This window comes from Drosophila innubila (genome assembly GCF_004354385.1).
Source record: "Drosophila innubila isolate TH190305 chromosome 3L unlocalized genomic scaffold, UK_Dinn_1.0 0_D_3L, whole genome shotgun sequence".
Classification (NCBI taxonomy): domain Eukaryota; kingdom Metazoa; phylum Arthropoda; class Insecta; order Diptera; family Drosophilidae; genus Drosophila; species Drosophila innubila.
The window spans coordinates 26,305,190-26,329,053 of record NW_022995376.1 but is presented as its reverse complement, the minus strand read 5'-3'; the positions used below and the strand labels follow the sequence as shown (position 1 = coordinate 26,329,053).

Genomic DNA, 23,864 nt, shown 5'->3' with positions numbered 1-23,864 from the left:
CAAAAACAACTGACATACATTTTTGTATAGTTCATATATTGTAGTGAACGAGTATCATTAACATACACTCTTATAGTACACATTTAGGATAATTATGAATTTCAAATGTTAAATTTAACAACTTTAAAAGCCTTCATCCACAAAACCTTTACACGATGTCCTTGAAAACCAGAAAACAGAGACGTGAATTCAAAGGCTTGCGATCGCAGTGAAAACCTAAGTAGCTGCAATCAGAACTATTTGTTTAGATCATTTTATTGCTAACGAGATTGAACCAGTACCAAACAAATGCTTCAATCAAATCCTAGCTGCTGGCAAGGAAGCGTTTGTAGGTACGTGTACATGGTGCGAGGATATACATACATATATGAGGATGCATGATTGTGTAGATGAATAAAGGATAGCAAATCGGATCATGCGAATGCATCAGTGCAAATGTATAGAAGTCTTGTCGATTGATACAATGGCATTTATTTGCAATGGAAAGGGTTAAATGGCAAAATTGCCGCAGTCGCTGGCCTTTGATGTACGTGTATTTCGACCCTGTGGATGCATTCGGCTTTCGGCATTTGGAGTTTTATTTTGCCTGCTTTTCGCACAGCGAATTGCCAAAAAGTGCTTTGTTTAAAGCAATGAAGAGTTTGATTTGTTTTCATCCGAACCGCAAAGATTGTTTTTCGCATCGTTGACGGATGGAATCTGAATTTTGTCGGATTCTTGCCGTAGACTAGGTCAACAGGTCGGATTGGAATATGTGCGCTTCGACAGACGCAGAAATCTTAAAATTTCTCTTATATAAAAGCCAAATAGCATTACCAGTATGTGTGTGGCCCTAAGGCTACTCTTATGAGCATAAAAAAATCGAAATAGAAATCGAAAAGGAGGAGCAAGTTCAATGAAAAGCTATCATAGTTGTTGCCTTACTCACATTGAGCAGCCGCACAATTTCCATTGTATTGGTGATTAATTTGTAGCCTCCGGAGTCCGGGTGCCTCTGTCTGGTCGCTCCGGGTGAGGCATTCTCATGCCGCTAGAGAACTCGAGCTCGAATGCTTTGTAAACAAGTTGACAGACAGCGATGAGAGCTGTATTGACGTTTGATGAGCGGATTATCAGTGAACCGTTCTTGCGGCTCTCGTTCCTAATGGCCAGGCCAACAAGTGTTGCTGGTTTCTCACTACATTGCTGCGCCATTCACAGGATGCCACAGGACCTCTGCATTCTGTTTTGATAGTTTCCTGATGATTGCGGTAGAGTTCTGTTTTCCGAGAATACAGAACTCCAATCAATTGTTGAATGCATTATCAATTTTACAATTTCAGGAAATATTAATTTGTCTATCTTTTAGTCTACCAGAGATTACAGCAAAATCCTTTTAATTCTTAATCAGTCATCATTGCGAGCTCGTATTCCATTTGACTTGCAATAAAAAATGACATGCTCGTTAGGGTGTCTCGATTTTTTCATAAAAAGTGGTAGTCCCCGCTTTTTAACTTGAAAATCTTTGTGCTTTTCGTCCTTACACAGACAAAAATTATGTTTTAAGGACAATTGGTCATTGACTTAAAAAGTCCTGGTCCTAACAAGAGTTTTGATACCAATCCTTTTATGATGCTAGAAATTAAAAAAAAAAAAAACATTTTTCAGCTCAAAAAGCGGGGACTATGAATTGATTTTAGAACTATGGTAGATTACCGTAGATTAAGATTTTTTAAATTTTTTTGGTCTATTATAATCGATGCACCCTAATGCTCGTACTACATCTGTTTAGATTTCCATATTCAAAATCACTATAGCGACATTCGTACGAACTTAAAGTTTATAAAAACAATAAATACTTGCAAATAAATTTGTCACATTTTTTATTTTTTAATACTATTAGACAAATACTGTTTTTAATGCAAAAGTTCTGTTTAATCGCTTTGTGGTTTTCATTATATAAGCTATAAACATACAATGAAAGTAGAACGCGACAATAATTGGAAGTGGTTTTCGACAAGCATTTAAAACAATGCACAATGCAACAATATATTTAAATTTAATTAATTTTAGACCTAATTGCATCACGTAGCTATAGGTTGATAGTTGTCCTGTTAAATTATATGCATGTGGTTTTTATACACGTTAGCTGAAGTTTAATTTAGCAAGCGGCATTTAAAACGCGTCATATTTTTCCAGCATGATTAAGTCGGTAATAATCTGTGTACTTATTGTAAGATTGAAGAGCTACGTTCAACTTCCTTAAGTCTCTAGTGCAGGCTGCACAATTGAAATTGAAAATGTTGGACCCAATTTGGTCAAGAGCCAGATGACGTGCCGCTACGTGCCATGGAACAGATTCGAATGGAAAATCTGAGCAACTTATAAATGCAGCCAGCCAGTTTCAGTTTTTAGTGTGTAGGTAAGCGTATAATGAGCTCCTGTTTTGCATTTTAATTTCCGGCCACGGTCATACCTGTGCTGGCCTTTTGTCGGACATTGCTTGAACGGATTTTACGACTTTGGTATTTGTTTGTGCTGGAATTGTTGCTGGCCAGTTTGGCTTCTGTTTGTGCCGCAATTATTTAAATAAGATTACGAGGACTTACACGGCGGAAATGCCCGATCTGTATTATCATCTGTTGGGATGGGCCAGAGTTGGCTTGATGCCATTGCTCTTTTCTCTTACTCATCTAAATCCCATTCTTTTACTCTGCTCATGTGTCAAAAGTTGACGAGCGAATTTATCTTTGTTTTCTAATTGTTTGTAAGGTTTTTGTTTCCATTTATGTTGGCTTTTTTTTGCTGCTGAAGAGATTACTCAGGGGCCGCAATAATCGATATTGTACATTATCATACGAAGATTGGTTGACACTAATGCGCACTTGAATTTCACAGCTAACTGTAAACCCGAAAAGCTCATAAAACCCGTGTATGACCTGAACAATAACACGGCCAAGCCCAAGTAAATTATATAGTGTGTTTAAATTTAAGAACAAGGCACGAATGCAATCAAACAACTTTCATTAGTATTTCCATTTATGCCCATAGCGAGGACATTCAGCATGGGGGCCAAGCTCAAGGACGAAGCTGCCACCATCTGACAACGAACTGCGACTAGAAAAATGACTACAATATGAAACAAGAGCAACTACTGTACTAATAGGATTAAAATTTCCACAGGGGGAAAGTGACACTTGTGCTAGTGACAGTGACAGTGGTAAACCTATGTGTGGATGTATTAGTATGGCAGCAACTACAAGTGCAACATATTTTACAGACACCTACTCCACTTTCAGATACTCATACTGACGCAAATAATCCGTTCAATTTACTTGTGTAAGCATATAAATGAATGTACTTTATAGAATTTATATATAGCAGTAGTAGTAGGTTTTATTGTGGGGGGTATTTTCAGATTGACAGTATGTCGTTAGCTATATTATAATATTAAGTACAGAATTACAACTAAATTATTCTTTTTTTTTTCCATTTGCTTTTGACTATGATTATAATTATTATTATTGTTATATTCGGCAAGAAAAAGCTTCTCTAAATATTCTCTTCAATTATTCTCCTTCTATATGTTAGTGCAGTTTTGTTAGCTATATTATAATATTAAGTACAGAATTACAACTAAATAATTTACTTTTTCCATTTGCTATTGACTATGATTATAATTATTATTATTGTTATATTCGGCAAGAAAAAGATTCTCTAAATATTCTCTTCAATTATTCTTCTCTATATGTTGGTGCAGTTTCCATGAATGAAGCAAGCCGTCTCCAATGAATTCCATTAAGTTGCTCAGTCCAAAGTGGCTAGCTCGGATTTCAGACAGTATAAGGCATTAGGCGATTATGTGCGAGGTGTCATCTCTTGCCCGTAGATTGGATAGGCTGCAAGGATCGTCTGTGACATTAGGTCTATATCCCAATGCGAGCATTTCGGTTCTGGCCCGAAATAGTAAGCTTATTGTTCTGGTCGAGAACATCTCCTTGAAGTAGTTGTTGTTGCCCAGATCGTATTTCAAGAGCTTATATAGCAGTCTCGATTCACAATTTCCTCTTTAGAAGTGTATCTTGCGCGATATTTCACTCATCAATATTCCCTACCCAACGATGTAGGGCTTGAAATAGCATAGACCACTCGATAAGGTACTGGCTTCTGTCATTCAGGATTTCTTCAGCTACTGCCCTGGGTAAATTTGTGTTACGGTAGTTTCATTACTTTCCGTACATATGCAAAATGTGTTTGCAGTGTCTTGTAAAATAATGTCGGAAGCTATCCGTCGGTGCATTGGCAGGCAGTGTAAATAGTTTCTTCGAAAAATGTCTGCTAAGTGGTTCGGCATTGTTAAACGGCATACATCCCCAGACCTCAGCTCCATACAAAATAATTGCTCGTGCAGTGGCTTCGATTAGTTTGCATTTAGCAGCGGTTGGTATCTCTTTTTGCTCATAGTGTTTCTCCAAGTGCTGTTGAGGGCTATTGTTGCATCCTTTAGCTATTGCTTGATATGGCTGTCAAAGCGCATATTATGAGTCACAAGGACTCCCAGGTACTTATACTCTTTCACTTCCTGATGCTCAACACCATCCAGGCACCATATTTCGTCACAGGACCTTCTACCTCAGCCATCCCGTATGATCATTATCTTGGACTTTTTTCATTGATTTCCAAGCTCCATTGCTTGCAGTACCTTGATGCCTGATCTATCATTTGTTGAAGTTCATGGGGGCTTTCCGCTAGCAACACCATATCATCTGCAGACAGGTGATTTTGCATATCATCAACAAATAACGCAAAGGCCAAATTATATATGTAATTATAAATATAATAAATTGGGAAAGTTCGAATCGCTAGATATGTAAGTGTAACTGCACGATGCTTTTTATTGAATTATAAAAGTTGTGCGGAAAAAGCATGGCAAACGTTTGAAGGAAACTTAATACTACTAGTATTTACTTCAGTTTTTGTAGTCCCCGAGACCCACGAGTACGAGCACCTGGTTTAAGAAATGTACATAAAACACAAAATATAGATATGGAAGTTTAATTGTATATTCTGTTATTTAGACTTGTATCATTCTTTCATGAAATTAAAATAGATACTTAATTTGGATCGTATATCAGCAGGTCGTTTGATCCTTAGTATCCTGAGTCTATTTTCCAGGCTTGCATGGCCCACTTTTGCACGGATTCTTGCAAGTACTGGCTTTCTGCTTCACTTCGGGACATGGAGCCCGTTCTGTTTCTATGAGTAGAAATTAAATCGTTAGTATATGTGTAAATATGTTTCTTGGCTTATAGAAATTTTGTTAGTACTCTTAAAGCAGCCAGCAAAGAACTGGCTATCTCCAGCACACTTGTCTTTCTTGCAAGTGCCATCAGTCTTCTTCTTGCTCATTCCGCGACATTGAATGATATTCTTTGGATTGCTGGCACGAGACATTACGACTGAGGGAATGCGCTTAACGGCACCAGCCAAACAATTTACCAAACGCAGTGACATGTTTGGATTTGGAAAAAGTTAATACTAATCAGCAGACGACCTGCTGAAATAATATCAGTAAAATTGTACGTTGCCGAGTAAAGAGAAGTAAATGAACTGAATTGAATTAAAACTAAATACAAACTTTACATATTTTGAAAGAATTTTCAATGCCTTTCACAAGTTCTCAGGGAAGCAAACAACCTAGTGGTGAGTGCTTGACGTGGTGAAACATAAAATTATCTGTTCCCAAACACAATTTTTTTTTAGACCCCGTACTTAAAAAAAGTACAGGGGTCTATTGGGTTTGTTTTAACGAATATGTGCGTAACAGGCAGAAGGAGGCGTGGCAGACCCTATAAAGTATATATATTCTTGATCAGCATCAATAGCCGAGTCGATACAGCAATGTCCGTCTGTCCGTCTGTCTGTCCGTCTGTATGAGCGCCTTGATTTCAGAGACTATAGGAGATAGAGACACTAAACTTGGTATGTAGGTTCCTCTATATTGCAAGCAGATCAAGTTTGTTTCAAAATTCGGCCACGCCCACTTTATCGCCCACAAATCGAAAAAAAAAATTTCATATCCAAATTATAAGAAAAATTTAAAAGCTAGTGACACCAAATTTTGTATGTAGATTCCTCTATCTTGCAGGCAGGTCAAGTTTGTTTCTTTTTTGAATCGGACCACTATATCATATAGCGCCCATTGAAACAATCGGTCGAAAATCAAGTCTTAGTATAAACAACTTTTTTATTTTATGAGATATTCTAACCAAACTGATAGAATATAAATAAAACTTGGTTTGATATATTCTTTCTAAAGTTGGTTCAAATCGGAGCACTATATCATATAGCTGTCATAGGACCGATCGGGCGAAAATCAAGTCTTAGCATGATACATTTTTTAGTATTATGAGATATCGTAACCAAACCTATTTCATATGCATTTAAGTTAGTCTTATATATCCTCACCGAAGTTGGTTCTAATCGGTCAACTATATCATATAGCTGACATAGGACCGATCGGGTGAAAATTAAGTCTTAGTATGAAAATCTACAATGTTTTATGAGACATTGTAACCAATATGATAGAATATGCATTTAAGTTAACTAAATATTTTTAATTTTTTCCATTGTTAGTTTTTGCCATAGTAAGTACGGGGTCTCCGACAGTCGAGTATGCTCGACTGTAGCACCGTCCGACTAGTTTTAATTGGTGACTGAAACTCTGTGTCGGAATCGACATTAGTAGTTACTCAACGGCCTGAAGCAGTTATTCTAAACTTGACCAAAACTATACGCTAATGCTTAAAATTTTACCTATAAAAGGACAATATCCTATGTTTGAGTATATTAATTTCATGACATTGTTTAGGATTACGAAATGAAAGGGAGGTAATGAATATCCTGGTACCTTACCCTAAATTCATAGTTATTAGGCCCAAGTGACTAATTTTTTAGTGAATTTGTCATTTCATAAGCATTGAAAAGTGTAGTGCTAATGAAAATCTCATCTCATTAGCATTGCTTTAGTGATAATTATATTTTATTGTACTAGTACTAAAATTAGTGCATTACAAAATTGTAGTGCTATTAAATATATTTTGAATTATGATTGAAAAGTAAAAGGAATTCAAATTTTTAAATTAATTAAATCTCTTTTTAATTAGCATTATAATTACATTTTTGAAACAGTGAGCTTCAATGCATACTTAAGGGCAGGCCCTCGAACAATAGTCCCTTAGAATAATAGTTACTATGTATACGTGTATAAGCTTTCCAAATATTTGTGGAAATAAAGACATGGTGTAATGATTTGGTCACAACAATTTTCCCATCTCAAAAGGTTCATCAGTCAACAGACAGTGCGACACTCAAAGATATATTTACATACATATAACATATTTTGAAAACGAGACAGTAAAGTGAGCTTTATTCTTGTACTTAATTCTAGTTGTTGCATTGTTGCAAGAAGTTTGCGTTTACTTACAATGACTTTGTGGAACTAATTATTTTCAGTTGAATGCACAACTTGCAGCGTTGTTCGCGTGGAGGTTATTCTCGTATAATATGTAAGCTGATATCTTCTGCAAGAAACTATTTCAGCATAAGTGAACATGTACAATGAAGCTTTTTAAGCGATATGTAGCTTTCGATTTACTTCAACTATTCTTCCTCATTTCGTAGAATGTAAATATTTTGAGGTGAAATGCATTTATCTGTAATCAAGCACGTTATAATCTGTCACTTCCCCCAGGATAATACTATAAATAGAAATGGCTGAAATGGCCGAAGTAACATCAGAAGTGCCAACAATGAAAATACCATTAATCAAGGCTTAACAAATTAAACAAAGTGGAAAATTTCAATTTGATATTGTGCGTACACTTTTACCCGTACTCTACTGGAAAATACATCTACCCCTGTCCACTTCAGAGTGTAGGATCCTTTTTTTTCGGGGTTGACATTTATATGGCAATGATAGCTGCAAAATGCCAAACTATTAAAACGCCTTTTGCATGCAATTTTACGCCATGACAAGGGCGTTGAGGGTACATTGAAGGGCCGCTTTCAGCATTTTGGGTTGCTTTCCGAGATTTTTGCCGCAATTCGCAGGGATTTCCTAAGCATATGCTGTGCGTGCGTGTGTGTGTGTGTGTGTGTGTGCTTGGTGTCATAGTATCATGGTTGTGCATTGGCGTTGAAAAATGGGCTTGGCCGTTGTCCCTTTGATTGCATTTTAGGTGTCAATTAGCGACGGTGCGGTTGGCTGCATTTCAATGATTCGAAATTGATGTTTTCGTAGTCGGCAAATCTCAGTCGCCATCTATGTCACTGTTTATGGGGTGTATTGCAGATAACACGGATTTTCTTGTGTGTTGCCACAGCAAGGTATCATTAAATGCAATTATAGCTAGTTTATTAATAATAGCACATACTTGTACATATGCTATAAAAACATACAAAATATTATAATCATCAAAGCAGATACAAGAACTTTTAATGTTTGTGTGTTCAATGTCAAATCCTACATAGAGCGAAATAAAAGCTCGGTTTTTGCATTTAAAATGCCACATATTAAACATCATAGCAGGGAAGCAGTACCATTTGGATTTTTAAGAAATTTATGATATTTATTAAAGGTATTTCCGGCATGATCTGTAAGCTTTCGGTGTGAAAACACCGCTCAGAACTTATTTCCAGTAAATCTATAGTTTTACGTGACTTAAGATTCTTTGTTCTTATATTAAGATCTTTGAAACTTAGCTACAGAAGTGTTATGCTCATTATTCGTAGCTACATGCATCGAGACAAGTTCTCTCTGTGTAGCAAAAGTACATCACATGAATATTCATTTACCCTCTAGTAACTTACATGTTCATATGTCAATGTACATTGTACACATGTATGTGTGTCTTATGCAATGCAGAAGAACGTATTTTTATGATCCTGAACTAATTTGAGGGTTGGTCTTTGATTCACACTCTCTAGCTATCCCGTTCTCGCGCCAATTGTTTGTTTCATTTGTGTTTTGATGTCATTTGCTACACGTGCTTAAATTCATTTAATTTATTTAATACTTGAAAATAGAATTTTGTGTACTTTTGTATTGGTCCCATCTCTCACCCTCTGTCTTTGTCAGTTCCTCAGTTCCTCAGTTTCTCTTGCTCTTCCAGTTCTATTCAATCCCATCGTCATCCCCCTGCAACGTCATTAGGGTAACTACTCGTAGTGCAGGATTGGGTGTGACTACAAATGAATTTTCATTTCGCTTTCGATACGCTGCTTAACGAGAACGAGAACGAGTCGTCGTCGGTTCGGCATCGTCTCTTGGGGATTCTTGTTTCATTTGTTTGCATCTTGCTTTCCGTTCCTTCTTACTTACAACTATGTTGGATCAATCCAAGTGAAGTACCTAGAAGAGCAACTAAGTATGCAACAGCCATGTCTGCATATTTATGACCACAGTCCATAATTAAGCATTATCCGCTCGGAGCACCTTCGCCTTCATTGAGGTTCGCCTGGTCAGATGTCCTTGTTGGATGTGCGGTTTCCATGCAACCAAGCAATACACGTGCATAATTAATAGCATTTCAAGGCGACAAAACTTAATCACACGCGTCCTTGATTGCGGCTACTTCAGTCCGGAGTCCGTGCCCGAATTGTGGCTGCGATGTCACTGTCCTTATACGTGTGTATCTGTATGTGAGGATAATGATGTGCATGGGCGTTGATTTAAGCTGATACACAAATGTAGGCGGCTTGTTTGCGCAATTGAGAATCACGCTCATACGTGTAGTCTACTTTTTGGGGCAGATAGGGTAGTCACTCTAGGGGCTTTAATCTTACGATTTCTAAAGTGTTGCTTAACTCAAAGTAGTGCGATTCTCTGATACGTGAACTCTAAACAAATACAGTGAATAGAAACAATTAAAACCGAGTGCGAAATCCAAGTATATTCGAAGAATACCGTCAAATATGAGTGGCCTGGGTCCAGCTGCCTGCTGGCTGGCACATAAGCGCATCGAGTCCTGGTCCCGCATGGCCAAGGAGCGGGTAGGAGCGGTTCGCCGCGTTACTCTTGACCGCAACTCGGCCGACGAGGGCAGTGCCAGCTGTGCTCCAGCTCTGCCGGGGAGTGAGGGCGTATCCTCGACGACGCCACCGCCACCGCAGCCAATGACGCCGCCGCCGTCGGCCTCGTCGGTCACTTCGACCACAAGTGGCATAGGCAGTGTATCGGCTGGAAGTGTCAGCGATAGCTGTGACTTGCCCACGGACTCAGAGGTGCTCTTCCACAGTCACAATCCCAATCACAATCCCAATACCAATCACGATTACATGTTACAATCAAGTTCTTTTGTTAATAATGCAATTTTTACAACTTCAGGAAGTCAACATTTCGAGGGAGGCACAGCCCATCCAACCGCCCACACAATTGCACGGCATTCCATGTGTACCCAACCATCCCATTCCATCAGATGTTCTCCGCGGACCCTCCGAGGTCTTTCACAGCCCGTTGCACTTGCATCACCAAAGCCGTTCCTTTCCGCCGCGTCTGCAGCGTACGCCTTCCATCTCCAGCCAGAGCAGTGTGGACAGTGCTCCGTCCAGGCAGTCGGTAAGCTTCCTCCCCACTTTCCACGCCTCACAACAGTTGGATTAATCGAAATGATTTGCTGTAGGGACACCGCGGCTCCTCGCCTCAAATACGCACATTCGGGCCCGACGGACGAAGCTCCCTTCCCAGCGAGCCGGCGTTTCCTCACCACCTCGCTCGCTCTCCCAGTCCCATGCGGACCATATCACTAGATGCGCGATGCGGCAGTCCGGCCTCGACCGATGTGAGCGACTTGCGGACCCCAAGTCCTTCTCAAAGTAGCCTCGCATCTCTCGCCAGTGCTGGTGGCGTTGGATCCTCCACCTCCAACATGATTATGGGTGCAGCGGGCGGATCTGTTGTCTGTAAAGGCGTCGGTGTGGGAGGTATGGCTGGCGGTCGATGTCTTTCACCATTGCTGATACCACCGCGACCTCAACCTGGCATCGATCCAACTGTGGGCCCTGCTTCGCCACTAGGTGCCCTACAGCCAGACCTATACCGTATGCCCGACGGACCCGTCTATCTGACCGCACCCGGTACCAGTCATGCCGTGGGTCGATTGCACTTGAGGGTTAAGTACGACTATCATCTGTTTGATTTGACGGTCCACTTGATTGAAGGTAAGTTCTCGTGTCTATTCTAAAACTAAATGAAATTGGTAACTCTTGGCTTTCTGTACAGCTCACAATCTAAGTCCCACTGAGGAAGGAGGATTCCGAGATCCCTATGTTCGTCTCATGCTGCAACCGGACGTGGATAGCCGCAAGCGTCAGACACACATACACCGTGGGGAATCGAATCCTTACTTCGATCAACATTTCAAGTTCCCGGTTTCACGCGATCAGTTGCAGGGCAAAGAGCTGGTTTTACAGGTGCTCGACTACGATCGCTACTCGCACAATGACATTATCGGCGAGGTGCGCATTTCCGTAGATGGCCTCGATCTATCCAAGTCTGTTGAGGTTAGCAGCAACTAATACTACTTTCGAGAATCTTTAAATATTACCAATTTTATCTTTACTTGAGTAGATTTGGGGCGACCTGCTGCGTACTAAAAAGCCCAAGGAGGATCGACCGGAGCTTCTGTGCTCCTTGAACTATCTCCCGCAGGCCGAGCGGCTGACAATTGTCATAATGAAAGCCAGAAATCTGGATACCCTACAAGAGCCTTACGTCAAAGTAAGTAGTTTGTTTTTAGTTAAACTAAAGAAGAGTCTTTAAAAACACCTATTCGATGAAATACACAGATTTACCTAATACAAAACGGCAAGCGAATTAAGAAGAAAAAGACAAGCATCACTAAGTCCGATGATCCCACCAACCCCATCTGGAACGAAGCATTCACATTCAATCTACAATCAAATTATCTACATAATGCAGCCATCGAGGTAATGGTTACGCAAATGCATCAATCAATTAAATATTTATTCAATTAATTGAATCCATTTCCCCATAGATTTACGTGGTCGGCGCTGGCAGCGAAGCAACGGAAATTGGATGCTGTGGTCTTGGCCCACAGGAAAATGGCACGGGTTGCCAGCATTGGCATGATATGATTAACAATGCACGGAAGCCCACAGCCATGTGGCACTACATTCGCTAGGCTAGCATGAAAACAAATCAACAAGGAGCAGGTGCACATTCTAAATGCATTGAATGACGCTTGGAGATGCTTTAAGCTAAGCCAAACTATGAACTTATAGCCATATCCTACCTACTATATAGATATATACTTTTGTCAGTATATGGCACATCTTCAGTGTGAAGCTATGTAGCATTTTTTGCTAATATTATTTGATAGGTTAGTTTTCCCTGATGCTCCTAGCTAAGAACTATACTATGCATGTGCAAAAGTACTTTTCTTTATATGAATGTACATATATGTATGATATTGAGAAATGCACAAGATCAATCAAAAGTTCCTATGACACTTAAGAAACAGAACAAAACATGTAAAAGCGAATGAATGAAATAACGAGCATTCGAATTGCATAAAGTCAAAGTAATGATCCTGTTAAGAGTGGGTATTATTTAAAGAAATCCCCTGAAAAGCAGCATACAATAGTACTACACATTTTCGGTATGTTGTCCATTTAGACGAGTACACTCACAGGGTTACGATAGAATCGATTGAGTCGAATGAGAGAAGGACGAGACGAGTTTGAGTTGAAAGAAGAATAACTGTCAACCGAGTTGTTGACATTTCAGTCGCCGTCTCCTTTGACGAAGAGAACTCAAGTGTACATTTCTTAAATAATTATGAATATAAAACACTTCAACAGCATTTCCTAAGGTAAATGCTCGTCAATCATGTCGCACAGCTCAAGATTAACCCTCGCCACCTCTTGAAATTTGCTTAGACCACAGAAAGGCGACTGTCGACGGAGACGACGAGACGACACTCGGGAATCGGGACTCAGAACTTAGGACTCGGGACTCGGGACTCGGGACTGGGGACTCTTTGTATTGGCGACAGTTGACAAATTGCTAAATTTTTACTGTTGTCCTTTTCAATGCGCCAATATAAATATATGCACACATGTGCGTCTGCGAGAGTATATGTATGTGTGAGAGAGGGTATCGGATGAGTGAGTGTGAATTGAGAGCATCGAAGTCGCTGGAATACCAATAGTTATCAACTATCACTACATATTTAATTAAATGTTTCTTCTAATATTTATTGATTGTAAATGTAATTCTACAAAACGGAGCCCGTGCAAGAGTTGTTGATAATTGTGAATAGACTACAACGATAATAACATTAATGTAATACTATTGGTGGATTTATATATACTGTTATACCTGTTATACACAATGTATATCGTATAATATGAAGTCTTCTCTATGTTCTTTAATAATAAAATCATTATATTTATATTCACTGTTCTTTTATCAATTATAAAACAGTCAGCGTGAAAGAGACAGGACTTTCATAGCCTAGTGTAAAATGTACTAAATATGTATTCATATGTAAAATATAATTTAATTTAATTATAAAATAAATAAATATGCTTAATAGGTACATATACATATACATACATATGCATATTTATTACACATATTATACATACACATACATACATATACATACATATACATATACATATGTTATTATACAGCTATACATATACATGTTACACATACATATACATATTATACATACATATACATATTATATTATTATTATTATTACACATATAATATACATATTATTACATATATTATTACATATACATACATATACATATTATACATACACATATGACATACACATATATTATTGCTATTACATACATATATTATTACACATATTTTATTGGCTATTATTACACATACACATTACATATACATATTATATTGCACATACACATTACACATATTATTACACATACACATACATACATTATTATTACATATACATATACATATACATATACATATACATATACATATACATATACATATACATATACATATACATATACATATACATATACATATACATATACATATACATATACATATTCTAAGTGTATGAACAAAATATTTATTCAACTTTTCTAATGTCTTTTATTAATAACCCAAATATGCTTTTATATTGATTAAAAGTACGCTAATTATGAAGTATGTATGTTTGTGCAAATACATTTATAATAGCTCAATGTCGTTGTTAAATAATCATTCATAATATACAGATATCTATGTATGAGTATGTATAGAATAAAGCTTTGATCAACAGAAGGACAGAAGAACTCACGAACAAAAACAATATAATGCTGAAATACCTCCGATTTACCTAAAATTGTATTTGTATCTCTACCATGTATATCTACATACATAGCTTGTACTTACATCGTGTAAATTTAATCTTGTATACTTATGTACAGTCTATTGATTGTTATTTAAGGAATCTTAAATTGTGTTGAACGGATAAAATTTATGAAGAAGTAAAAACTACAAATTAGCCCAATCTGTACACAATAGATACAAAAAATATATTTATAGACACAACCTATTCACATAGTGATGTGTATAATATTATGTGTGAACAAAATTATAAAAATATTCATTAAATAAATATTACACAAAACAACTAAGTATTATTTATTTTCATTTATCACTTATTCATCCTAAGAAAATCGCTCTGAAATCGCAATTAATTCACTTTTGTTTAACAATTTTTCATTATGACTTCGCGTTTAATCTTGTACTTAATGGTACATCTAAAGTGTGTGCACTTTAACAATACATTAATTTTCATAATGATAAAGCTAATATAAATAAAAAATAATAATAACGTGATCGTAAAAAAAGGGCAAGAAGGCAGTTAAAAATTGCATACCTCTTTTAGTGAAAGTCAACTAGAAGTTAGCTGTTTAAAGATTCAATAACATGCTTTTGTATACATTAAATTAAAACTGTAAATACAAACGAAATTAGATGATTTTTAAATCCATCAACATTTATCTAACGCTCTTCTTAGCTTGTATTTTTTTAAAAATAATTTTATCCAAACTACATATTTTTCTACAAGTACCCTTAATTTTCCAACAACCTAATGTACTGCTTGCAATTTAATTCATTTGCACTGCTTGTCCTAGGCCAGTCAAAAACTGTTAGTCAGTGCACAGTGGCTTTCAAACTGTAATACTGCTCAGAGGGTATTATAAAATTCTTAAAATTTCTATTTTATTATTTGAGTCAAAAATATTTAAATAATATAATATTAATACATATTTACATATTAATATTTCTAATTGTGCCCAATTATATTTGATGAACATTTTAATGAACATTCATATTAATATAATAACGCACTTGTGGCAAAGATAAATACAATTTTTGTGTACTCGAAAACTTATGTATGCGTTGCAATTTGCAATTTTTGGAAAAGCTAAGTCCGGAACTAGGTGACAACTCTGTTCGTTTAAATCAGCTGTTGCGCGCATGCGAATTTGCGTCCGTTAGATGTTTTGCAACCGCAGTCGCAATGCCGAAGCCGCGAATAAATCTACGCTGAGGCGCATTTGTGACACTAAAGTGGTGCGAGTTTTGAATTTGCGCGAAGATAATTTAAATTTGTAAACATTTTTAATTAGCTGTTCGATAGTGCGGACTATAGTCCTTATTAAGTTTCACAAAATGATATTTTCAACTAATTTGCTTAATGTAAATTATTGATAAGAGAGCCAATTGGTTCAATTGTGACACAATCGAATTAAGCTTATGAATGCTCTGAGGCTGTGATCGTGTTGTGGTTGCGCTTGTGCTTGTGCTGTTCTTTGAACTGGCAGCGCGTAGGCGGCCAAAGTGGCAGTTATGGCCATAAATACAAATATGTACGTACCCGTAAGCAGGTATTGAATAAAAATACTATTGAATGTCATTAATTAAATGTATGTAAGTATGTATCATATGTATGCAAGTTCAGAATCTGTGGCAACAAAAATAGATGTGCAATATTCGTACACACCGACAAATAAAAGGCGCTAGACTTCTGGCCAACACCAACCCCAACCCCAACCTACGACTAAAAAGCCACTGATTTTTATTGTTAATGCTGCTGCTGCTGCTACTGCTGATGATGGTGATGGTGATGGTGATGTAAGCATGTCTACTGTCTGCCGTCTGTCTGCCGTCAGCTTGTAGAATGCAAAGAAATAATAATAAATAGTCGCTGACTTTTTAGACAACTACAATACTTTGTAAACTGGCCCACCTACTATCAATGCTCAACTTTTCTGGTTATCTCACCTCAGTGCAGCAGATTTCGCATTTAATACTTATAGAATAAGAACTTTAGAGAATTTCAAAGTAAAACCATTTGAACGTTGTCTCTGCGTGATTAATAATTCTTAAAATGTGCTAGTTGATTTAATTATTTTCGCTCGTTAATTTATTTTTGTTGTCTAAATCAATGGTGCTAATGTTTCAGATAGATAATTAAATATGTTTTTAGACACAATCGGTCTAAAATTAACTGCTTGCACTATGCGGCTTGACAATGCAAGCAGTGCATTTATTCCTATGCAAACATGACATGCACGTTAGATATCTTAAGGCGAGTATTTTTTCTATTTCGTTAATAGAAAATGCGTGTTAAATAAATGTCTATAGATTTCCAAAATCTGCAATATACAACTTAATACTTAATGCTGATAATAGTTACATTGAGCAATGTTACATTTACATTATTTTTTAGAAAGCAAATTTTAATTGGCCCATTTTTGTTCAATTTTTAGTCAAGGGGTTTGATAACTATTTGCGAAGTACTTTGAAGTAAAATGCACAGAAATTAGTGTCAAATTTGATAATATCTCTTTGATAAAATTTAACTGGGCATTAGAAACTGTCGCATAGAGTTTAATTATGTCTTCTTCAGTTAAGCAAAGTGAAACTTCCTGGTAATAATTGTATGGTTGAATAAAAAGCATAGACACAAATATTGTAAAAAATCATATTTGAAAAGGTTATATTTCTTTAAATGTAATCTAGGCCCTGAAACTAAAAACTACAAAAGGTGTATAAAATATGTGCTTAATTGACATTTGAGGCTTAGCAACAAATATATTTTAAATACATAGTCAAGTATTACTGTATGTCTCTCTATCTCTATAAAAATCTAGATTTCAGAAACTGTAAAAGCTACAGACACCAAACTTAGTACATCGCTCTTGATTTGAGCTTTCTTAATTTTTATGTTGTATTATTTTAAAGGTATTTGCTTTTTTAATGAATAAGTCATGAACAGTCGCGTACATTCTGCCTGATTACATTTCATGAGATTAAAAGCCATTTAAGATACAATATTTAATTACATGCCCAGAATTTAGTGTCCCTATAAGCAAAATAAACATTTCTTTGAAACTCAATGTATTTTCGTTGTAAATAAAACCACTTTGACCCATATTTTGATGCATGCGTTCAAATATACATATTCATACAAGTATTGGTACATCCCGAAATAAACACACGCAAAGAGTCGTCTATTTTGAGGGAATTTTTCCTTTTCCGAAACTAATAAGCCGAGAGGTACACTTTCACTCCTACGTCTCTCTAATACAGTCACACACGCGCAAACACAGATACACATACAAATAGATATGTATTTACACCTAACCAGGCACAAGGCAAATCTGAGTTGCCCTAACCAGAAGTCTCGGACATCTAATGCTATTAATAAATATCATCAACTGAGAGATTACCTATGCGTAGAATCACGAACTCGGGAAACTCGCACACCTTGAACGCTGCAGCTGCTGTACATCTTACTTAGAACTAAGAGAAATATCTCTAAAATAAATACGTATTAGTATGAGAGCGGTACAGTAGATTATGATCGACTGCGATATACGCTGTACTTAGACATGTGACACTTTTCTCTCCCATACATACTTAGATTAAACAATTTGTTTTGCGTTATTTATCTAAATTTGACGATCAAGTCCCCATTAAGCATTTTGTGAAATGTTTTATCACATTCAAATCTTTTTTCAAGTCTAGTTTCTTACTCCAATAAAATAATCGTTTCTAGCCCGTTTATGTTTTTTTAGTTTAGACTCATTTTAATCAGATTTGGTTTGCTTTCCATAAAAGAACAAATATTTAATTTAATAATATAATATTTGGCGACTTCTGTTAAAATTATCTTTCAATGCTTTACCGATCGGAAGCATTATATGTTAATAAACGAAACTAAAGTTTACAGACAAATTATTGTGATAAAATTAAGATTCTTAAAAAATTAATTGTAATTTGCAAACAGCAACTAAAAATATTAGATATTTAATATGTAAATGAAAAATATGGAGTATAATAATTATAAGATTAATCAATCATAATAATTTCAATAATTTCATTTCATCATAAAAGTAATTGAAGAATTCTTTAAACAAAAGTCTTTGTTAGAACAAAAAAAAAGTGCTTGAAGTCCTTGAAAAATTAATGTCACCTAAGTCTGGAATTACTCTTACAAAAGATTGAAAAAATATAAGTCAATTTTAATTAATATTTAAAGGCATTAGTTTTTTTTTTTTTTTGGTGAATATAATACTTTATTTGGAAAGTCACAAAACAATTTTAAAATATGATTTACAAACTAAAAGTCCTTAAATGTGGTTCTTTAATTTATTCCTTATAACAGTAATGGACCCTGGTAAAAAAAAAATAAATAATCCAATCTTTAAAGAATAAAGAGGAAAACCCAATCTTTAACTATAATGACGTGTGAATCTTGAAAGAAAAACAAAATGTTTATGAATGAACCGATCGGGTGGTATCGAAACGACTTTTCCACATTTTCTATTTTTCTGCCGTGTTTTTTGCGTTACGTTGTTGCTGGTTTGGGGGAGTTGGGTAAGAAGGGGGTTGGAATTTGTTGGTTTATGGCCGCAAAGCAGCGCGGCGGCAACAAGTTGAATTTTTCTAAAAATGAATACACGAAATATCTTCGTCTTTGGCGTTAAATAGAGGCACGACAACGACAAACGCACCGCTGGCCGAAGAAAACGAAGAGCGGCAGAAGAATTTAATTTGATTTTCATTTGGTTTGCTCAACGTTCCCATCCACAACCACGTCCACGTCCGCGCTATTTTCTTCTATTGTGTGTGGGGCGTGCTTGCTCTTCGTCTCCGTCTCCGTCTCTGTATCCGTCGTCATCGCCATTGCCATTTTCCTCTCCCTCTCCGTCTTCGTCTCCGACCTATCTGCGTCTGCGTCGCCGTCGCCGTCTCCGTCTCCGGCTGCGATCCATCTAAGGAGCATATTTTAAAAAAGATGCTTTCAGTGACTTTCCCACAACTAGTTGAGTTTTGGATGTCAACACGATGTATACGCGCGCGGTGTCGATGCTGCGATTCTCGAATTCAGATGTCGTATCCGTTTGAAAGGCGGGTGAATCAAACGTAACAATCGTGTGGATAAATAAGCCAATACTCGCTATACCTAAGAAAGTAGACTGAAGGAGTCGTGAATCTAGGAATAATCTTAACTTGGCTATTTTCGAAATCAAACACTAAAGGTAATACTTGCTTCCAAAGTTATGAATATGTAACACACATTGACACATACATACATAGTACATAGTACATACATATGTACGTACGCATGAAATTATTCTTATCATGGTCAATATGCATATGTATGTGTGTGCTGAATTCTTTGAATAGCCGAGTGTGTTTAAGCCTTTTATGGCAATACTTTCCCCATGGGAATCGAATTTCATGTACAAAAACAAATTTCAGTTTCAGAGCGAAATGCGTCGCGTTCTCTGATTTAGTCGCACCTATATGCATGTGTGTGTGAGTGTATCTCTCTCTCTCTGTATATGTGTGTGTGTATGTGTGTGTGTGTGATACAGCGCCACTTGCCAGTTCGCAGAGCATTTAAATAGAATTCCCGCGATGCCACCGCCACCGTCAATAGAGACGGATACGGATACGATCCGCTAACGGCTACGGCACGGAAAAGGCTGCCGGCGTGCTTTCCCAACAACAACAACAAGAAATGTATGTGCCTGTGCCTATGAAACATGTGTGAAATGCATCGTGCATTAAGGCAATTCTCTAATATACCCTTTTACTTATTGTTTAAGTAACGGGTATAAAAACATATGCAAAAACATTTTTTTATTTAGGCAAAAGGCGAACATATAGCTATTGATTATCACTATAATTGGTGTAAAGGTTGATTTTGGGCCATGACTGCTTTTCAGGAAAATTACAATAAAAACAGAATTCGCTTATACGGCGAGCAGTTCAATCACTGATTTCAGCGAAACCTGATGGGATATTTTAATGTGACTAATTTCAAAATGTAATGCATTGATGCAACTTAATGATGCTTTTTATTTGGTTCAAAAATATAAGGCAGTTTATTTATTATTTAATTCTAATCACTATCGCACGCGACATTTTGCATGCGAACATTTAGTATTTCTTGTTTACTTCATATTCAATATATTTTAACTTCTATAGTACTTTTTTTCTATTTTAATTGAAGTACTGTCTTTGCATTTTCATAAGCTTTTTGATGCTAAACAAAAGATTTCGTCGAATAATAATTATAATACAAATACTCTATTTTGGAAGTCAAGTTTTACGAAAAAAGGAATACCTATAGAAAAACTGTGTATATTTAAAGATGCACTCGGTATGATAATACTAGTAAACTAATTCTAGTGTATAATGTTTAAACAAGTAACTTAAAAGTATTTCTGGAAGAAAATTTCACAATTTTAATTTTTTAACTGGCCCATATGATTTTATTTACATTAGATTGTAAATTCAAATTTTGCAATTATTGTTTTCTTAATGAACTTGAAGAAACTTAAGGAGTCAAATCGACAGTGAATAATTTTACATGAAAAAGATGTAAATAACATGATTTTTGAAAACTTACCATTAAGTGGGCAAAATGAAATAAGATAAATTAATGATAAATTGAATATTTTAAATGTGTTTAACTCGAATTGCCGTTTTTTGAGTTATGACAGTCTTGCAGAAAATTAACGATATGTGTAAAAATTATGGTATTTGTATTTTAAACTAATCTCGATCTCACTTCATCCCATTTCAGAAAGGAGCATGCAGGATCTTACTCGGGAAGAGGCCATCGCCTTCAATGAGCACAACAACAACAGCTCCAACAACAACACGACAACAACAAGTACCAACAACAATAAAGTGCAAATGTGTTCAACAATTTTGATGCCAAAATTCCACAATCAAGACCAGCAACTGTCACATGGTCTGTCTTCCACGTTGCTGCGGTGCATCAAGTTGGAGGCGGATAACGAACACCACCTGGAGAAGGAGACAGAGAGGGAAAGGGAGAGCGACCGCTGGCAGACAGCGGGAGTGAATGAACGCCTGCGTCTGGAGTTGAACACTACGAAGTTGCTGCTGCTGCAAGGCTCCGATGATCCATTAATCTCACACGGAGCCAGCAATGACACCCACGATGAGGACCAGGATCATCCCTTCAGGACATTGATGGCCCGCAAGACTGAGCAACAGCAATCCGTGCACAATGGAGCATGCAGCACGCTAACCAAGCAGCAGCTGAAGGCCAATCTGATGAATGGCCGCAAAATCAAGAAACAGCCGGTGGAGGAGCCAACTGTGGTTCCGGCACAACGGACATCGCAGCACCGCCAGCCCAAATCAAAGAAGCGAACAACCTCAACAGGTGCGATCAAGCTACGATTCCACCATCAAGCTCTGCCGGCAGAGTATGCTGCTCACTACGAGGCAACGCAGGGTCGCCAGTTGTCCAGTCAGCTGGCAAAACCGGCTCCACCAGTGCCCCCAGTCAAAGCCACTCCTCCGCCTCCTTCCCCGTCTCAAAATCATTCACACGAGAACGTGCGCAGCTGGCTGAGAAAGATAGCCGAGATTCAGCGCAATGCAGAGCGGCAGCAGCAGGCACAGGCACAGGGATCCTCCAAAGAGTCCAAGCCGAACCGATCAGCAACTGTGGCTACGGCACCGCCAACAATGACAGTACTGGAACCGATGGCAGAGGTGCCAAATCCCAAACGGAGCACTATTAAATATGCCGACCTGCCTTACATGGGTGAAATCACCTTGGACAACTACAAGCCACGACGAGGACGCAAGCCAAAGAAGGCGGACATCTGTCATCTGATCTACAAGAACTATGGCACTATTATACCTCCAACTGGAACTGGAACAACGACTCCAACTGCGGCACAACAATTCCCAGCTGCCGAGTCGAAGCATTCTCCTGCTGCCCAGTCTGTACCTGGTGGATCTGTTCAGCGAAGTGCCAGAAGATTGGCCAACGTGGCAGAGGAGCCACTGAATCTCTGCATGCGGGATCAGTCCACTGACCGCTATTCAATCTCAAGTGGCGACAGTGACAAGCCATCGACTGGGACAACCACTGAATGTAACAGTCCCTTTCCCCGATCGACGCCACTGACGGATGACCACATGCCCATCACCTCAATTCCTGGAGAGGAGAAGCCCAGGATCGCCGCCAAGTTACTGTTAAAGCCAATGGGACTGTATTATCAACAGATAATGGAGTCTTGCCGACTGGGTCTGCCTGTCGAGACCATTGAAAAAGACAACCAGCTAGCTCTTAAGATACCCATACCAAATGGCTTCTTTGCCACCAGCCCCCAATCCACAGCAACTGTCAAGCGAGATCAAATGGAGCAGCCAATCTGTACCGAGACTGTGACACCACCTGCCATGAGCAAACGCAAGCGATCCGCGATCTTTATACCACCCATGCCGGCTGATCACTCCTCCAGCCCGTCCACGGAGGTCAGCATTTGCAAGTTTAAGTTTACGGGCGGCGCCAAACCGACGCTGCAGGAGAAAAAGATGCTGTCAGTGGATGCGGAGGGAAACTATCGGTATTATAATGGTACCGGTGATAGGAGTATGCGTGGCTACGAGTTCATCTCAAGGGATCAGCAACAGCCACAGCAGCAGCAGCATGGAATCTCAGTTAGCGGGAGCAGTGAGAAGCTCTACATAGATATACCACCACCCTCGACGGATCTCAGTCTGGAACTGCTGCACATACCATCCGAATCTCCAACATCATCTCTGCTCATGTCCAGTAGCCTGGTGCCAGTAGCACCGCAAAGTCCGTCCAGTTACTCCAACTCCCATAGTCCCATGCATCTCGCTACTCCGCATCCAGAGGACTACCACAAAAGGATAGAGTCCTCCGACCTGCTTTCGAGTCCCACGACCCAAGCGACGACCAAGCGACGCTCCTCACGCCGCTCAAAGCAGCGCGAGAAACTGGAAAAGACATTCAAGGAGAAGGGATTCCTGATACAAACGCAGCAACTTCAATCGGCGGAGGGCGCTACCTATTGCAAGTTTAGGCAGTTGAAGAAGTTTACGCGCTATCTGTTCCGCAACTGGAAGGACCATATACCAGAAAGTGACCTGGACAAGCATTCGGGCAAAGATAGCGATGCTCGAGTGCCACACAGCGTCATTGAGAATATGCTGAGTGGACAAATCGGTTTAGGCTTAGAGAGTTTGGGTGCAAACCAGGCCACCTAGGAGCATAATTAATTAAACAACGAAAGCACTGCCAAAGATTGATAGATTTACGAATGGATTGTCAAGGCAATCATCTACAAGTATGTTGATTCCGTCCAAGCTGGTTGTTCATCTACCAAGCTCAGCCTCTAGTCGTTCATCAATATTAGTACGGTAATAATGTTATTGTTAAAAACAAAAATAAACTAAATGCTTAACAAAACTTAATTCCCAACGTAGCCCATTTAATGAA

General features: G+C 38.0%; 3 protein-coding genes across 4 annotated transcripts in view; 2 read left to right on the top strand and 1 right to left on the bottom strand.

Annotated features, from left to right (window-relative positions):
* LOC117788569 (synaptotagmin-5) overlaps positions 1-12,751 on the top strand; it is a 57,335-nt gene extending 44,584 nt beyond the window's left edge. Inside the window, exons 4-9 of the mRNA XM_034627356.1 lie at positions 10,367-10,597; positions 10,662-11,199; positions 11,261-11,541; positions 11,609-11,758; positions 11,827-11,967; positions 12,036-12,751. Of these exons, the coding sequence (XP_034483247.1) occupies positions 10,367-10,597; positions 10,662-11,199; positions 11,261-11,541; positions 11,609-11,758; positions 11,827-11,967; positions 12,036-12,182 (1,488 nt within the window). The 3' untranslated portion in view covers positions 12,183-12,751. The remainder of the gene's footprint in view (positions 1-10,366; positions 10,598-10,661; positions 11,200-11,260; positions 11,542-11,608; positions 11,759-11,826; positions 11,968-12,035) is intronic.
* Positions 5,025-5,554, bottom strand: LOC117788572. Its single transcript, XM_034627360.1, has 2 exons — positions 5,307-5,554; positions 5,025-5,235 (listed from the first exon to the last, which is right to left on the bottom strand). Exons 1-2 carry the CDS (start codon positions 5,491-5,493, stop codon positions 5,144-5,146), a joined length of 279 nt encoding a protein of 92 aa, XP_034483251.1. The 5' UTR covers positions 5,494-5,554; the 3' UTR covers positions 5,025-5,143.
* A 3,068-nt stretch (positions 12,752-15,819) lies between the features above and the next one.
* On the top strand, positions 15,820-23,839 carry LOC117787645. 2 transcript variants are annotated; one of them, XM_034626222.1, is made up of 2 exons: positions 15,820-15,918; positions 21,156-23,839. In XM_034626222.1, the coding sequence occupies exon 2, from the start codon at positions 21,164-21,166 to the stop codon at positions 23,630-23,632; it is 2,469 nt and encodes an 822-aa protein (XP_034482113.1). In that variant the 5' UTR covers positions 15,820-15,918; positions 21,156-21,163; the 3' UTR covers positions 23,633-23,839. The 2 variants fall into 2 exon arrangements, with proteins under 2 accessions (XP_034482113.1, XP_034482112.1); XM_034626221.1 differs by lacking the exon at positions 15,820-15,918 and adding an exon at positions 19,388-19,599.
* The last annotated feature ends 25 nt before the right edge of the window (positions 23,840-23,864 follow it).

Excerpts from the sequence above, each read along its gene's own strand:
- LOC117788572 (XM_034627360.1), bottom strand. The coding sequence starts at position 5,493 with ATGTCACTGCGTTTGGTAAATTGTTTGGCTGGTGCCGTTAAGCGCATT. Across the intron at positions 5,236-5,306 it reads CTTTGCTGGCTGCTTTAAGA|AAACAGAACGGGCTCCATGT; the intron begins GTACTAACAAAA and ends TTCTACTCATAG.
- LOC117787645 (XM_034626222.1), top strand. The coding sequence starts at position 21,164 with ATGCAGGATCTTACTCGGGAAGAGGCCATCGCCTTCAATGAGCACAAC.